General features: G+C 34.0%; 2 protein-coding genes across 2 annotated transcripts; both read left to right on the top strand.

The window, feature by feature from the left end:
* The first annotated feature begins 212 nt into the window (after nucleotides 1-212).
* LOC129288730 (laccase-7-like) lies at nucleotides 213-3,330 on the top strand. Its single transcript, XM_054925461.1, has 6 exons — nucleotides 213-373; nucleotides 640-791; nucleotides 1,266-1,510; nucleotides 1,610-1,738; nucleotides 1,826-2,788; nucleotides 2,906-3,330. Exons 1-6 carry the CDS (start codon nucleotides 278-280, stop codon nucleotides 3,037-3,039), a joined length of 1,719 nt encoding a protein of 572 aa, XP_054781436.1. The 5' UTR covers nucleotides 213-277; the 3' UTR covers nucleotides 3,040-3,330.
* Nucleotides 3,331-7,041: 3,711 nt separating this feature from the next.
* LOC129288777 (laccase-7-like) lies at nucleotides 7,042-10,192 on the top strand. Its single transcript, XM_054925513.1, has 6 exons — nucleotides 7,042-7,166; nucleotides 7,453-7,604; nucleotides 8,093-8,337; nucleotides 8,585-8,713; nucleotides 8,806-9,774; nucleotides 9,891-10,192. The coding sequence occupies exons 1-6, from the start codon at nucleotides 7,071-7,073 to the stop codon at nucleotides 10,022-10,024; spliced, it is 1,725 nt and encodes a 574-aa protein (XP_054781488.1). The 5' UTR covers nucleotides 7,042-7,070; the 3' UTR covers nucleotides 10,025-10,192.
* Nucleotides 10,193-18,059: the final 7,867 nt, after the last annotated feature.

Here is an 18,059-nt window from a genome sequence, read left to right as displayed (position 1 = left end):
TGTAATTTTCTTCGTTACTTACCAACTTTTAAACGATTTGATCGGAAGAGATGGTATGTGTTCAGACTACGTAATGCGTCGAAAATTCAAAGGGCCATATTATTCTAAAAGCCCATTGGATTATTATATTGAACACGCTATCTCATTAGTCTGGGACTCTCTCTCTCTCTCTCTATATATATATATATAGACAACACGAGAGAGGGACAGCTTCATTAAAATACAAAACTTCTTTCCCTTGAAGAAAAGCTTCATATTACCATCTCTTCTTCTCAGCATGAGAAGTTCATCATTGTTATATCTGGCTTGGGCTCTTTCTCTGCTAGTGTCCTCTTCTTTGGTTTCTGCTGCTGTAGTGGAACACACGTGGGAAGTAAGTTCTTAATACTCGCTCATTTTCTTCAACGATCAAAGCATTTGATTCAGATTCACTGTAATCAGAATATCTATTCATACTTAATTTCTTGTATCCTTCATTCAGCTGCATCTAAATATATCTTTTACTTCATTATTAACTACGATCGTATATTAACCTGGCCTGTAGGATTGCCGTCCCAACACCGTGCTCTTTATTATATCGTTTACTTCATTATTCCGTTAAGCATGATGGTTCAATTAAATGAGTTTGGGTGTGTGCAGATAGCAAACGTGACAGTGCGGAGACTGTGCAATGAAAGGGTGATAGCTGCTGTCAATGGAAGTTTGCCAGGACCCACAATTAACGTTCGAGAGGGCGACACTCTTGTCGTCCACGCCATCAATAAGTCTCCCTACAATCTCACTCTTCATTGGTATATACATACACATATATATTATCAAACTTTTTATATCCTAAATATATATCTCCATGTCTCCCGGTCAATTTGATCAATCTAATCCTTAACTAAGAAGTTATGTTAGAGAAATATAGACTCCCTATAGTTTGACCTTATGAATATTCGACTAATACAGTTATCTTGTATCATTTTTCCCCTATGCATGCCATTTTCATGAAATATCTTTTATTATTGTTCTCGACTTTCCGTATGGAAGGCACGTATTTGCTTATTACTACTATTCTAACAAGAAAAATTCAATATCTTTCTTTGGAAGAAATCTTAACAAAAAAGTATGATTTAGAAGTTATAAGAATTTTCCATCCAATAAGCTAGTTATGAGATGAATTTTTTTCTCTGAACTTGTGCTTGTAATGCGTTATTGGACGAAATTTGTTTTTTCATGTTACAAATTTGGATGAGATTTCTTTAATATATTATTAAATGCAGGCATGGAATATTTCAATTGATGACTCAATGGACAGATGGTCCTGAATATGTAACACAGTGTCCAATCCTGTCAGGAGGAAAATACACTTACAGATTTAATGTAACTGCACAAGAAGGAACTCTCTGGTGGCATTCTCACTCTTCTTTCCTTCGTGCTTGGGTCTATGGAGCACTCATCATTCGTCCTCGCTTGGGAAAATCTTACCCTTTCCCTAAACCTTACAAAGAAGTCCCTATAGTATTTGGTAATTAATGAAGTACACCTGTCAAATAAGACTTAAAAAAAATCATTTAAAAATATAGGAGACATTTTATTGATGAGACGTGGTTGACTGTTCTTTCAGGTGAGTGGTGGGATGCTAATGTTATTGATATTGAGGAGGAAGCACAACAATTTGGTGGTGCTCCAAGGATATCAAACGCTTTCACAATTAATGGCTTGCCCGGAACTCTCTACAATTGCTCCCAAAATCGTATGAATGAATCATTTTCTTCATGAATCAAATAAACACTCGTATATATATACATACACACATATTGCTACTTTTCATATGTTACAGAGACATTCCAACTTGACGTCCAGCAAGGAAAGACCTACTTGTTGCGCATTGTCAATGCTGCACTCAATGAGCACCTCTTCTTCAAGATAGCGAGTCACACCTTCACCGTCGTCGCCGTGGACGCCGCGTATACGAATCCCTACCACACCGATATCATCGTGGTGGCGCCGGGACAAACCGTCGACGCCCTCCTCACCGCCAACCAAACGGTGGGTTCATATTTCATGGCTGCCACTCCTTACCAAACCCTAAACGGCACGAACAACAACTCGACCACGACAGGCGTTGTCGTTTACAACGGATCCAACACAACGACACCCTTAATGCCATCCCTACCGCCCAACAGCGACACCCAAACGGCCAATACATTCTACTCAGGGCCCACAGGGTTGGTCGGTGGGCCCCACTGGGTCCCAGTTCCTCAAGACGTGGACGAGCACATGTTCATTACCGTCGGAATCGGGCTCGACTTCTGTAATCTTCCGAACAACACGTGTTGGGGTCCGCTTAATAGTACGCGTTTGTCTGCGAGCATGAACAACGAATCGTTTGTATTACCTGAAGGACGAGGATTCTCGATGTTGGATGCGTTCTACAGAAACGCTAGTGTTGGAGTTTACACCAGAGATTTTCCAGATCAGCCTCCTCTGGTGTTTAACTACACTGATTCAAGCCTTAACAACAATCAAACTCTGGCCTTCGCACCGAAATCGACAAAGGTGAAGACGTTGAAGTTCAACTCCACGGTGCAGGTCGTGTTTCAGAACACGGCCATACTTGCTGCTGAGAACCATCCCATGCACATTCATGGATTCAATTTCCATGTTCTGGCTCAAGGGACTGGGAATTACAACGCCTCAAATGATGAATCCAAGTTCAATCTTAAAGATCCTCAGATTCGTAACACTGTTGCAGTTCCATTTGCAGGCTGGGCTGTCATCAGATTCCAAGCAAATAATCCAGGTTTGGTCCTCTCTTCATTTATCGATATTGCAGACAGCACAGTCTTATTTTATTTTTAATATAAATGAAGTAGTTTTTGGTTTCAAGTTGATTAATTAATTTCTTGTGTATGCGCAGGAATATGGTTCGTGCATTGTCACATTGACACTCACTTGACCTGGGGCCTATCCATGGCTTTTGAGGTTGAGAACGGACCAACACCAGAAACTACACTTCCTCCTCCACCAGCTGATCTTCCTACTCAGTGTTAAGTTCCATCAATTATAAACAAAATCATATCATTTTATAAAAATACCCATTTATATATCTTGGAGTTAAACAAATAAATGAAATAAAGATCTTTTTTTTTCTGCAACAGAAATAAAGATTTGTTTTAAATGCTCATTTGTATATTTCTATATATTGTGGGTTCCTAATTTAATTTGTTGATTTGGGAAGAGAGCGTAGCAATAAAAGGGTAAACATTTAGCCTCTATGCTTCACGCGTTACCTGACTTGTCCACAACATGGAAATTAATAATATCTGCTACTTTTTTGTGATCTGTATGCTAGCTATTATCCTCTTTGATTCTCAATTGATCAATTTACTTCGCTTTCATTAATAATTAACATTACCTTCATATTATATGCATGTGGCCTGGTCAAGAAGCCTAAGCTTTTATTTCCTACTTCCAAAATAATATATAGTAGCAGAAGGCTTTTTCTTTCAAACGAAAGCTTCTGTAATCACAAATATCATATTAGAAAATAAATCAGACCTTAAGAAATCGATATATTTTATTTAAAAAAAAACTACTATAGTTAGGACTAATATATTACTTTTTTGGCGCATCTTGAAATTTCTTCTATAATTTTCTCCCTTGTAAAGGTGAATATTCCAAAAACGTTCCGCGTGTGTGCGCGTGTGTGCGTTGATTATTATTTATTTATAAGATAGATTGGTAAAATACCTAATCACGAATGAAATGAAAACTCACAACATAATAGGCAATCATATAACTAATTAATGGCTTAGACACAATGGGCAAATATGCATATGTGTAAAGAATCTCATAATGATGGCAAATTCAAATCAGGAAACTCCAAACATGGTGGTGTAAAGTCTAGGCAGCCAAAGAAGAGTTGTCAAAGACCAATCATTCATCGAATTATGACACATATAATTAATGCAGCAAAGAAAGCAAATGTCAATTATGACAGTAAGTCAGGGAGACCGCCATGATGATGAAAATTAATTATATAGAAAGCGAAAGAGAAAAGTTATATGTTTTTTATTTATCTACTTCAGAATCAATATCATTCTTTCATAAATTATTTTAAAATTATGTATATTTTCTAAAATAAAAAATTTATCTACTTCAGAATCAATATCATTCTTTCATAAATTATTTTAAAATTACATATATTTTCTAAAAGAAAAAATACCACACAATTTTTTAAATAAAAAATTGTATAGTTTTTGGACTAAAATTGGTGCATTGGTCCTGAGATGAATCCAATAAGACCCAATTTAGAGGGAGATTTTAGACTACAACCCTTTAGGGCTTATTTGGTTGGGAAGAAGGGGAACTCCCCTCCCCTTCCTTTGTTTGGTAAGGTGGAGGGGAGGAGAAATTTTTAAAATTTTCCCTCCCCTCCCATCCAAAACCACCCCACCAAATTGGAGGGATTCATCCCTCCCCTTTCCTCCCCCTCCTCTCTCCTCCTCCTCCTTCTCCTCCCTTCCCCTTCATCCCTCCCCTCCCTTCCCTTCCCCTTCTCTCAAACCAAATGCAGCCTTAAGGCCAAACCATGAAAAGATTTAGTAAAACATCATGTTTCAACAAATCAACAGAGTGGCAACTAAGTTTTAAGGTCATTTTCTTCACTTCTCAAGAAACTTGGAGCATTCACCTCACCATGCTAACACCCTCAATGAAGCACACCCATGGCCCTCATATAGGCACGAATAGTTATTGCTCCTTTTGGTGACAACTCAAATTAAAAGGAACACATTGTTGCCTTTCCATATAAAAGGCAACGAGCGCATAACTAAGAGCTCTCATTTCAACCTACAATACTCAACAATCAAACTTGCTTTGAGTACAACCAATCGACCCAGTATCAACTTCAATTTCAACTCACGTGACCTTGATCTTTTAACTTTGCCCAAATGTCATCTCAATCTCTTAGTCTAACCTCCTAGGCTAGTTAGTTTGTTTTACCTAGTAATGCAATATTGTGTTCACACGCACTTCTATGACACTATTGAAAAAATTTATTTGAGCAAGGGATGAATCCATCACTATATAAAAACTAATTAGTTTCGTAGAGGAAAACAAGCTCGCTAATTTTAGCAACGAAATACATTCTCTTGCTAATTTAGTTAGGGAATCGATCCCTTGCTTTGCCAAATTTCTTGACCCCCTATTTTTCAAGTATTATGCCCCCTTCTTTGCATCTTGAATTGAAATGAATTTACAATTATTATATAAAAAATTAAATATCTATTATTTAACTATACATTTATATATGAAATACTTATTTCATTTTAAATTATAAGACACTTTTGAGAAAGTTTTGGCATATCAAAATATAAGATATTTTGAGAAGATTAAAATTTTATTAAATAGAGTTATTTTAATATAACCTTGTGTCTTTCTATAATTAATTTTCATCTCTTCTCTTTCCAATATAGTAAATTATGGGTATTTTTAAAAGTTTATATTTTTATTTTGAAAAGATAACATTATTAAGTGTATTTAATGATGTTTATTGGTATGTAAAATTTTATCTAGAAGTATTTTATAATTTGGGACAGAGGGAGTAATATATTATTAAAAATATGCATACACATACATACATACATACATACATACATATTCAATTATTAACATGATAAACTAATTTATATTTATACTACTCTTCGTATCATATTTTTCAAAAAAAATTATTTTTTGTTAGGAATGAACTTAAAATGAAACAAATATTAAATATTAAATAATTTTATTATAAATATTTTAATTAATTTTTAAATTTCATTTTTTTATTTTTTAAATAAAATTAATTAAATTTATAATTAAATGTCATTACTAAAAATTAATTTTTTGTAGTGATTAGTTAGGGATAGAATTCCTTACTAATTTCCTCATCACTATCACCTTTAATATTTCAATAATTATTTTATCTTTAAAGAGGTATAAAAATGCCATGCTACTTTTATATCTAATTATCTTATTTTAGAGAGTAATACAAAATCTTTAGCTAATTTCTCACTAATTTTTTCATTTCAGAGAGGTATAAATAGGTCTCACTACTTTTCTAGTCAATTATTTTAAAAAGGAATTGACAATCCCTTATTAAATTCTTTTATTAATTTGCATTTTTTTAGTAGTTGTATTCCTATCTCTAAACCAGCTTTAACATTAATCACTCTTTTGAGGATTTACTCCTTTGGCATACTTGGCAATTCTGAAGAGGCACAACACTTTGCACCCAAAACCAGAACTAACACCAACATATAGATTACAATTTTTTATTATTTTAGAAAAACACAAAAAATATTTAAAATAGAAGAGATGTTTAAATTTTTTAAAAAAATAGTATTAATTTGTTTATTACAAAAAATTGCATATGTTAAAAAAGAAAAATGTTATGATTTCACCCGAGCTAAGAAATATTGAATATCTGGCCAAATTTTGTAAAAAATTTGCAGTTGACTCCGCAATACGTTAGCTCCACTGCAATTACTTCTTCCTATACACAAATACACTAAAACAAATGAAGATAACGATCGATATACAAACAATTTTTCAAAATACTTTATGGTTGCTTATCAAACTTTAATTTGAACTGGTAAAAGTTGATGTTCCCCGGATCATTTTGAAACCAGGAAATTCATTACATGTGACTGTTATGGGCGCATATGTATAATTAAATTTGGTACTAAATTCGTAATATATCGCAGAGTCAGAAGCCCCCGAAATTCAAAGTACACGGTAATAGTATAATAACAATTATCTGACCAGCTTATTGCCATACTGTATATATTCTCCTTGGCCATGTCATTTTAATTTCTCCGTTATATTTACCAACTTTATAAACGATTTGATCGAAAGATGATATATGTTCATACTACGTAATTTGTCGAAAATTCAAATTCTTATCAAAGCCTATTGGATTATTATATTGAACATACGCAATCGCCTTATTAGTCTGGGATCTATATATCGACCAGATCACAGAGAGAGAGAGAGCTTCTTAAAATACAACGCTTCATATATATCACTGTCTCTTCTTCAGCATGAGAACTTCATTGTTATCTCTGGCATGGGCTCTTGCTCTTCTAGCTTCCTCTTCCTCTTTGGTTTCTGCTGATGTACTGGAATACACGTGGGAAGTAAGTGCTATACATTAAACTTCATCCTTTTGTCATCTCTTTCATGGATCATTTACTTAATTAAATATCTGCTTGCATGTGTTTGGATTAAGAGTTTGATTCAGGTTTACGGTAATGAGAATATCTAATAATCCCAGCTAATTTCTTTTATCCTTTATTCTGCTAAATCTAAATATATCTTTTACTTCACCAACTATATATGGTCGTATATAACCTAGCCGGTTACAGTGTCTCACATCTTAAATGGTTCATTACTGAGATTTGTGAGATCTAATAATTATTGCAGGTAGCGAACGTGACAATTCAGAGACTGTGCAATGAAACGGTGATAGCTGCAGTTAACGGAAGCTTGCCAGGACCAACAATTAACGTTCGAGAGGGCGACACTCTTGTCGTCCACGCCATCAATAATTCACCCTATAATCTCACTATTCATTGGTACATACATACATACATATGTTTCTGCAGGCTAGAGAAAAATAAAATTTGTATGCTTGACTATGTCAACCTTACCTCTCACGATCTCTCCCTGGTCAATATAATGAATGGATCTGATGCTTAACTAGGAAGTTACATTAGAGAAATAGAGACATCACATAGTTTGACCGTAAGAATTGACTAATATATATTGTTACCTTATAGTAACATTTTTCTTCTCTATATCATTTTCATGAAATGTCTTTTATAATTCGTCTAGACTTTCCCTAACGAACGCATCTATTTGTTTTTTCGGTTCTAACAAATTCAGAAATCAATATTTCCTCCACTTGGACCTCTCACGGATAATCCCAATTACAAAACATAAAATTAAAATAGACTGATTAAATTTATTATAGAGTTTCATATGATGAGGAATAAAATTTGAGTTTTCATGCTATATATAAATTTGGATGAGATTTCCTTAACATATTGTTAATTTAATGCAGGCATGGAATACTTCAATTGATGACTCAATGGGCAGATGGTCCTGAATATGTAACACAGTGTCCAATCTTATCAGGAGAAAGATACACATATAGATTTAATGTAACGGAGCAGGAAGGAACTCTTTGGTGGCATGCTCACTCTTCTTTCTTTCGTGCTTGGGTCTATGGAGCACTCATCATTCGCCCTCGCTTAGGAAACTCTTACCCTTTCCCTGCACCTTACCAAGAAGTCCCCATAGTATTTGGTGAGTAACAAATCAAATAATTTTTTTCCTAACCAACTAAACTTGGCGTGTGTAGTAAGAATAATTAACTCTCATCGCTTAAATCAGTTGGAAGTTCGATCTTAGTCTTTATATAATAACAACTTAGTTGGAAGAGGTCGTTTGCCCTTTGCCCAATATTTTGGAAGAGATAATCATTGCTGTTGATGGAACCTAATATTCCCTATGCTCGTACAAAACAAAAAAAATCATTCTAAAATCATTGCAGGTGAGTGGTGGAATGCTAATGTTATGGAAGTTGAGGAGGAAGCAATAGAATTTGGTGGTACTCCGACAATATCCGATGCCTTCACCATTAATGGCTTGCCCGGAGCTCTCTACAACTGCTCTCAAAATCGTAAGTCCAGCATATTATTCACCCTCATTAAACACTCGTGTGTGTGTGTGTTGCCTTTGTCTTACTGTGATATTAATTTTCGTTTAATACAGAGACTTTCCAACTTGAGGTTCAGCAAGCTGAGACCTACTTGTTGCGCATTATCAACGCTGCACTCAATGAACACCTCTTCTTCAGGATAGCGAGCCACACCTTCACTGTTGTCGCGGTCGACGCCGCGTACACGAATCCCTACGCCACCGATATCATCGTGATAGCGCCGGGCCAGACCGTCGACGCCCTCCTCATCGCCAACCAAACGGTGGGTTCATACTACATGGCTGCCTCTGCTTACAACACCCTAAACGCCTCGGTGGTCCCATTGGCCGACACGACAACCACAGGCATTGTCGTTTACAACGGATCCACCTCAACGACACCCCTAATGCCAACCTTACCTGCCCACAACGACACCCAAACGGCCAATAACTTCTACCTCAGCATCACAGGGTTAGTTGGTGGCCCCCACTGGGTCCCAGTTCCACAAGACGTGGACGAACACATGTTCATCACTATCGGAATCGGGCTCGATTTCTGTACTCTACAAAATGCGACATGTGAGGGTCCCAATGGTAATCGCTTGTCTGCGAGCATGAACAACGAATCGTTTGTGTTTCCCAGAGGACGAGGATTCTCGATGTTGGATGCGTTCTACAGAAACTCTACTAGTGGAGTTTACACCAGAGATTTTCCAGATGAGCCTCCTCTGGTGTTTAACTACACCGACCCAAGCATTAACAACAATATGACTCTGGCTTTCGCACCGAAATCGACGAAGGTGAAGACGTTGAAGTTCAACTCCACGGTTCAGGTCGTGTTTCAGAACACGGCCATACTTGCTGCTGAGAACCATCCTATGCACATTCATGGATTCAATTTCCATGTTCTGGCTCAAGGGACAGGGAATTACAACGCCTCAAATGATGAGTCCAAGTTCAATCTTAACGATCCTCAGATTCGTAACACTGTTGCTGTTCCATTCGGAGGCTGGTCCGTCATCAGATTCCAAGCGAATAATCCAGGTTCGATCATATCTCTTCCCTTAACTAATTATGTTGACCTGGTTTACTGTGATTTTTTAATTAAAAGTATTTCAAGTTGGTTAATTAATTTCTTGTTTATTATATTGTATATGCAGGAATATGGTTGGTGCATTGTCATCTTGAAAATCACGTGACTTGGGGACTTACGATGGCTTTTGAGGTTGAGAATGGACCAACAACAGAAACCACACTTCCTGCTCCTCCAGCTGATCTTCCTACTCGGTGCTGAGTCCATCAATTATATACAAAATCATTTTAATCTATGTTAGAGTTTGAGAAAAATAAATAATGAAGATTGTTTTGTGTATTCATTTGTATACTTGTAATTGTAATGTGGATTCTTAGTTTAATTTGTTTGATTGGGAAGAGGGATGATAATGCAGTAATGAAGGGATGACATTGGCCTCTCCTAATTTTTCAACCATATTACTTGACCGGTTCACAATGTTGAAATTAATAATATATCTTTGTTTTAGTCAAAGAAATTAATAATATCAACTTCATATTTTCTTTACCCATTACGGGCTATCTACTATCTTGTCTGATTCTCAATTAATCAATTTATTTTGTTTTCATTAATAACTTACATTATCTTTAAATTATGTGTGGATCTAGAAGCCTAAGCTTCTATTTATTTTCTCTTGTTTAAATAATAGTAGCAGAAGACTTTCCGTTTTGTTATACAAACTGTTCTTTCAAACGAGAGCTTTTATGATAGGCTAATAGCAACTATTTTATTAGAAAATAAAGTCAACCTTTAGAAATTAAATCGGTACGTTTAACCTTTTTTTTTTTTTTAAATACGGGTCAGCTGGACTAACATACATACTTACATATAACTTTTGGTGTATCTTAAACTTTTTACTATAATTTTTTCACTCGAAGAGTTTCACGTTGGATGGTGTGTGTGTGTGTGTGTGTGTTAACTATTTATAGATCATAATATAAGATGGCTCTTTTGAAAAAAATACCTGATTATGATGAAGATTTACAACATAATACCCGATTATATATACAAATATATATAGTTAGAGGCTGAGACCTAATGGGCAAATGGAAATTAATCGATGTGTGTAAAGAACCATAAAGTTTGCAAATTCAAATCAGGGAACTTTTCGAACATGGTGGTGTGAAGTCTAGAGACAAACAAACAAGAGTTGTCAAAGACCGATTCATCGAATTTTAACGCATGCTATTGTAGTAAAGAATAAAATGTTAATTATGGCAGTAATTATAAGTTTGTGAGAGTCAGACCGACCTGATCATGGAATTAATTATGGTTCGTTGAAAATGCAAAAGCGCTATTTTGGTATACGTATGCTATGCACTTCCTCACTCATAAATCTCTCTCTCTCTCTCTCTCTCTCTCTCTCTCTCTCTCTCTCTCTCTCTCTCTCTCTCTCTCTTTGTTTGCTTTTTCCCCCATTTCAATTTCAAACTTCAAGTTCCTGGACTTTGTTCTATCCATTGCTAAGTTGCTATCACTCCTAAATTATCATGTCCTGGGGACTTGCCAGATTAATGTCTGCTTTTATGTTCGAAGAATATTTATAAAAATACTTATAAATCGTCAACTAATAAAATCCTCACATTAGCAGAAAAATTTAAAACTTTATAGGTTATGGATTAAATTCTAACCAACTAGATTAACCTTTGTTAAAATTTTTTTAATCATAATTATTTTTCAATTTCAGCTTGATGGATTTGATGCTTATCATATGCTTGGTGTGGGATTTTTCTCTGCTTTCTTTTTTCATTTGTAATCTTCTTCGTTATTTAATTTTCTTCCTTCCGTACGTAAGCATGATCGCGCGTTTGAATTTTTGTATGCAGTATTTTCTGAATTTTCTCGTCTTTGATTGTTGTTATTTTATTGCACCAAAAGAAGCATACGGTCATGCTGTAAATAGTAATCAATTGTTTTTTATTTTTTTAAATTATAATCTTCTGACCAGAGTAATGTTGCGTATAATATGCACTCACCTTCCCTTGATATATTTCTTTCCTATATTTCTCATTTATAATGACCAGAATCGAGTCCAATTTCCACAATTTTTGTTTATATATAGGAAAAAAATTATATTTAATGTGTTTGTTTTCAACCAAATTAAAACATATGAATTCTATATATATTATTTATGTTGCAACAAACTCTTGTAATTAATATTATCAAAACATTAAAATTCACTTATTTTGATTTGATTGGATAAAAATATACTCCCTCTCTTAAAAAATATAAGACATTTTTGAAAGGTTAAATATTAAAAAATATAAAGTATTTTTAATCTTTCAAGATATAATTATTGTCTTTTTTAAAAAAAAGTGCCATATTAAATAAATTACTTTATATTTATTTTAAGATGAAACACCTTATTAAATAGGGAAAAATTTAAAAAGATGAGATTAATTTAAAGACAAATAACTACTTATTAAATAGGAGTATTGAATATAATCTGTTTATGTATTATGTACGTTTTGTGTGAATGTGTGTATCCAATCCATCCTAGAAACATGTCATGGCCTCAGTGAATTCCTAGAATTTAACTCGCCTAAACTTTTAAATACAAAAAAAAGTACTACTTAAAATTATCCAAAAAAAAAATGAACTACTTAAATTGAATCGATTATAGGTTGAATAAATATTTTGAAGTCACTTCCCTTAAAATAAAAGAAAATAGAAGTGAGATTCATTTTATTCGGAACCCACATCTCTTTATTCCTCTAAAATAGCAGTGACCTTTAAAATGGATCCTTGCATTTTAGGCATCAAAGGTCTGAATTATTTTGGTGATAAGTCAATGGTCTAAATTTTGCTTATAAATAGTAATGTCTTTGAAGTGAAAAAAAAAAAAGTCGTTGTACAAAAAAAAAGTATTTTTGTCATTTACTTTTCATTAAACAAGTAATTTTCATCTAAAATTAAAATTTAATTTACAAGAGCTTAAGATGTTGAGGCGCTTCAAGATGCTTGATGCTAATAAGAATTGTTCCATGGTTCTTGTGGCTCGTGGGGGGAATTGGTAGCAACTGAGACCATGAGGAATATGGTATTGCAAGGATAGCTCTTTGAGCCACCATCACCTCTAGTTACTATGTTGGATGAGGGATCTATAGGATAGAAGCATTGAGGCAAAGTTGAAAGAAGGTACTTATTCGATCAATAACAAGGTTAGGAAATAGCTGAGTTTGGACGAATATGCAACAGATTTCTTGAGCAACCCTGCTCTTAAATTTCAAGAAACCATTTTCCATAACCTGAACTCATGCGGCCCCACTGTTGCATCAAAATGCAGTTGTTAGTTGTATCATAGTTAGTTAGGATTTGTTTATGTAATATGTATTGGTTAAGGTTCAGATTGCTTTTGTATTCTAAACTTTAGTTGCTTGGCCTATATATATTCAAAGGGCCTGATTGTTGTACTCAGTAATTCATATTCAATAAGAAAGTTGTATTTTATTCTAGGCTCATTGAGTGGTTGTTGACATAATACAAATTGTATTTCTTTAGGTCCAACTTCATTGAAGTCCAAATTCTTGTTTTTCTTGTTGGATTCTAAGGGCTGCAGTTACTATTATCGTCTTGTTAGGCCTTTCAAGAATCCATCGGAAGGATTGTTTAGTTGCCACAAATACGACACAATTTTGATTTCTAAATTAGTCTTCTTGCAATACGAGGTGACGACACCTAGTCTTCAAAATGTTTGTTTCTTGACTCAATTCTTTCCTTTTTGATTCAATCATCTTTCATCCTCATCAACAATGTCATCATCCTTACAAAATAACAAGTCCCATAGCGCAAGAAAATAATGGACTAATTATTATTGAATAAAGATCTAAATTGCAACAATTCAATTTCGCTGAACCTAGATTCCACTCAGCCACAAGAAGAAAATTAAAATTAATTAAAATATCTTATGATAGGAGTAGATAGAGAGACATTATCACAAGCAATGGCAGAGCCACATTGAGATAAGGTGGTGCAAATGACCCCCTCACTTTGGGGAAAATAATAAGTGGAGTATGTAAAAATTTACAACTTTGCATCCCCTACTCTTAATATTTTGCACCCTCTAAATTAAATAAAAAATATTTAAACTCAAACATTTCATTACATATATACTATTTTAATGATATAGATAAGATATGAACAGCAAAATCATATTAATCTATTCAATATAATTTTTTTAAAATGAAAAATGATGGTAAAAATATTTATGTTATTATAATTTTTGTTCTAGTATAATTATTATTTTTTAAAAGATATTAATTTTTTATTAAATTATTTTGCACTCCCTAACTTGGGGTCCTGGCTCCACCGTTGATCACAAGAGTAGTGAGAAATCACACTCATTACATCAAACACCCGTTTGCTTTCTACTTCCATGTGTTCTTACTCATCCTCTTACTCTTTTCCAACAACTTTTGCCACATTGAATGAAGTGATTCTACATTATTTGGTATTGAATTAAGCTTTTTGAACACAATAACACTTACTTCACTTTTAAGTACCATTCTTACAGTTCAATAAACACACTAAATAAAAAAAATTAAAATAGCAACTTTGAAAGCAAGACAATGCATATTTTTATGTTAAAGTAACCTTTCAAACAACATGAGTGGCTTATTGAGCAAGCACTTCCTCCATCTATAAATAAGATATTTAGACAAGTCATTTGTTCATAAAGTGAAAAAGAGAGAAATGTCATAAAGTAGTGTAGAAAAGAGAGAGTGAAAAAGTTATTTAGAATGTATTGTATTATAAATGTGTAATATTTTCTTCTTTCAAGTCTTTCTTTTCATTATTTGCAAGTATTTTGATTGTTTTTTGCTCATAAATCTAACACCCTCATAGTTTTAATATTTGGTATTTGTATTTATGGATTCATTATGGTGGATTACTTTATATAATTATGACACTACTCAATTTCATTAGAAAGTTCATTATGTGGAAATTAGGAGTTCAAAGGCGTACTTGTTAGTGCACTAGGTAATACCTCTGTACAGATGACTAAGCTACTCAAACTCTACCTCTAGTTCACAGCAAATACACCATTAAGAGGAAAAGGAGTAGAGAATGAATTATTCACCGAGAATAATCTTATGGAGTCAATTGTCCAGATTAACTATATCCTCCAACACTATATAACTTCCACCCACATATATAGGTAGTTTTCAAACATGCGTATCTTGAAAATTGTTCACACACATAAAAATAGGAATATTACACTCAAGGATCCAAATATCTTATTAATACTTAGGTGAGCCACATTCAACAATGTGGGCTTAGATTTAGGCTAAAACCAGATCTACCAAGGGTAAACTTACTAAATCCAACTTCTCTACTCACACTTGGTAGATTGGATATTATTAATCCCATCTCTTTCTCTTCCTTCTTTTCATACCAGTTGCTTTGCCATAATTGCATATGCTTGACGTCTCCATTTTAGGCATCTATAGTAGAAATCATATTACAGACCAGCACAAAATAACCTTAAAGCTGATTCGTTCTTATGTTGACTTTATGCCTTGGATATCCTAGATGTACCTTATATACACTTTTCTCTTAATCAATATAACCCCTCTTAAGTTAGTATAAGACTCAGATTGCCTTTCTCATATGTACAGTGTCCATACTTATGAAATTCATAAAATGATATCATAAAGGATTAATCTCAGATACTAACATAATTGTGTATATGTATATCAAGTAATCTACCTTTAGATCATATCTATCATGATCACAAGATGTATGCTAAAGTAGCAGGCACTATAACTTATCTTCATGATATTATCAAAGTCAAAGGACCTCTATGAAAAGATTATTCCTTCTTAGGACTCACACAACAATGAAGTAGAGATCTTTTCACTTGCTTTCCAAATTGCAGTTCTTAAGTACATGTGGTATGAATCACATGTTATGACGTTACTCTTTCTTGTAAGAGCGTACGTCATTTTCATTTATTATTAACACTACATAGACTTAAGTTTACACACATATAGTATCTAACCTAAATTCTTTTACTCATCTCTCATGATGTCAAACTTGAAAAATTTGTTGTCTGGCTATAGGTATCACAAATGTGAGAATCTATAATTCAATCTATATATATATGGTTCTCATCTGAACATACTCCTCCTTTTATGTTGAGGTGACATATAGTTTATGTTTCTTTTCCTCCACATTTGCGCTCTTGCTGTCTTGCTGGTGAACACAAATGTCTTAACTTTATCCACTCCTCTTGAGCTTTAAATGTGGTTGCTTATTTAAGGGAGCTAACCTTTTCTACCTAGATGACATACTGGACATTATATACTTTCACATATACATGTTTAACGATAATAAAATAATTTTCATCAAAAAACTACTTTATGTATGCTATTTCATTTCCTACACATGCCAATGGTGTAATATATGAAAAATTTTAATCCTGATTTATTAACTTAATTAGGGTATTTAGTGATTTAATAAGGTGCGTGGCCAGAGGAGCTTAACTTGGCATAATTGTTGTGATTTCAGCCCTAAAAGTAAGTCCAAATTGATGGCGGGCTACTCGAGCAAAGAAAGAGGATGAAAAAAGTAAAAAGTTGTGTTCTGTGCCATATGCTGCGGCGCGTGGTTGGTCCGTCACAGCACACGAACACAATTTAAATGTAACAGGCTCCTCTATGCCATGCGCAGTGGCAAAGGGCAGTATAGGTCGTGACACACAGTCAAAAATCAGATATATCTAATTTATTTTTGCATGAAAAGAACATAAAGAGAAGAGGAAGAAGATGAAGAACTCATTTTGGCTCTGCTAGGGCACGACATTTGGTCTCATTGTTGATAGATTAAAGCTCCCAAACACTCAAGATAAGATCATGGTGCCTTCTTCTTCCTTTCTCTCCCTCATTTGTAATGATTTATGGTAGGGTTTGAATTGAGAGATGGATTTTCAATTCATAGGAGTATGGGTCCGATTTAATTAGTTAAAATGAGATTAATGAGAGTGATTTAATATATTAGAACACCACATTGATGATTTTAGAAGTGGTTGGTCTATAGGAGCATTTAATATCTGAAATTGGTATTTATGAGATAGTTGGGAGAGGTTAATGTGTATTAATAATGGTTTAAGGTGTAATTAATGATAATGTGCATAAATAAAATCTAATAAACCCATTGGGTATGAATGGGTAGTCATTATGAGTCGGTTAAAATAGTGTATGAGGAGTTTTATATTGATAAAGCTTAAAGAGTTAGATGATGATGATATCCTTGTGATATAGTTGTAAAGACGTTCGTCTTGGCACCATTCAAACTCGTTGAAGCTTGGAAAAGTTGATATAGTAAGGGCTAAACCTTTGACCTCTCAAAAGTTTGATGTAACTAGGGGAAACTTAATTTTTATAATTGTATGTTAATTGTATATGTAATGTGTTTTATGGTTAATTTGATTATGCATGTTGGCAAGTGCGTGATTGTGAAATGGTTTCTTTTGAAAGAAAATCTTGATTTCTACCACCCTTGACATTTTGTGAAATTAATTGTGATTTATAAATAGGGGTGGAGAATTGTAATGAAATATGAGTTAATTATGAGCATATGTGTTATCTGATTTCATTGTTTGAGAAATGATTTTTAAAATGCATGTTATATGTGAAATGTGCAGAGCATGATAATTGACAGGAGTTCACCTAAGGAGAGGAGTAGATTGATTGAAATCTACATGTTATTAGCAGTAACCGTTGGAATTGGGAACTAGCCTTGGCACCGATCATTGAAATCGAGAGGTAGCCCTTATCTCATGATTGATTCAGGACTGTCTCTCTTATTTTATGAGGGACTCAAACCTAACTACTCTTCACTGGTTCATGAGAAGGCTAGATTAAGGATATGACACCCTATAGTTGTTAGTATTGTGAGAAATTGAGTTACATAAGTGAGTGAGTTAATCCTGACCCGATAGCCACATGATAATCACCAATTTCGTGTCGAAGGTAACAGAAGGATATAAGGTTGGCATATGATCATGCATATAAGTCCGACCACATGATTGTTAGTTTTATGGTCCAGCGCTTGTTAAGGGCACATGGTTGTTATTTTTATGACCCTGAATTATGTTTTTAAAAATAACATGATATGGTGTTTTGTAGTAAGCCCGATCACATGATTGTTAGTTTTGTAAACCGTGGCCCAATACTATGTGATATATGTGTTATATGCGTATTTGCATCTATTTACAATTAATATGTTACTGTAAGAGTTAAGTAAAACTTGGTTA

Source organism: Prosopis cineraria, unplaced genomic scaffold, assembly GCF_029017545.1.
Source record: "Prosopis cineraria cultivar Desert tree isolate PC_DT_omini unplaced genomic scaffold, ASM2901754v1 PC12, whole genome shotgun sequence".
Lineage (NCBI taxonomy): Eukaryota > Viridiplantae > Streptophyta > Magnoliopsida > Fabales > Fabaceae > Prosopis > Prosopis cineraria.
Note: the sequence above shows the minus strand (reverse complement) of the source record. Positions and strands in the feature narration are given on the sequence as shown.

Coding starts and splice junctions, on each gene's coding strand:
- LOC129288730 (XM_054925461.1), top strand. CDS start 278: ATGAGAAGTTCATCATTGTTATATCTGGCTTGGGCTCTTTCTCTGCTA. Junction 374..639: donor TAGTGGAACACACGTGGGAA/GTAAGTTCTTAA, acceptor GGGTGTGTGCAG/ATAGCAAACGTGACAGTGCG. Junction 1,739..1,825: donor CTACAATTGCTCCCAAAATC/GTATGAATGAAT, acceptor CATATGTTACAG/AGACATTCCAACTTGACGTC.
- LOC129288777 (XM_054925513.1), top strand. CDS start 7,071: ATGAGAACTTCATTGTTATCTCTGGCATGGGCTCTTGCTCTTCTAGCT. Junction 7,605..8,092: donor TATAATCTCACTATTCATTG/GTACATACATAC, acceptor AATTTAATGCAG/GCATGGAATACTTCAATTGA. Junction 8,714..8,805: donor CTACAACTGCTCTCAAAATC/GTAAGTCCAGCA, acceptor CGTTTAATACAG/AGACTTTCCAACTTGAGGTT.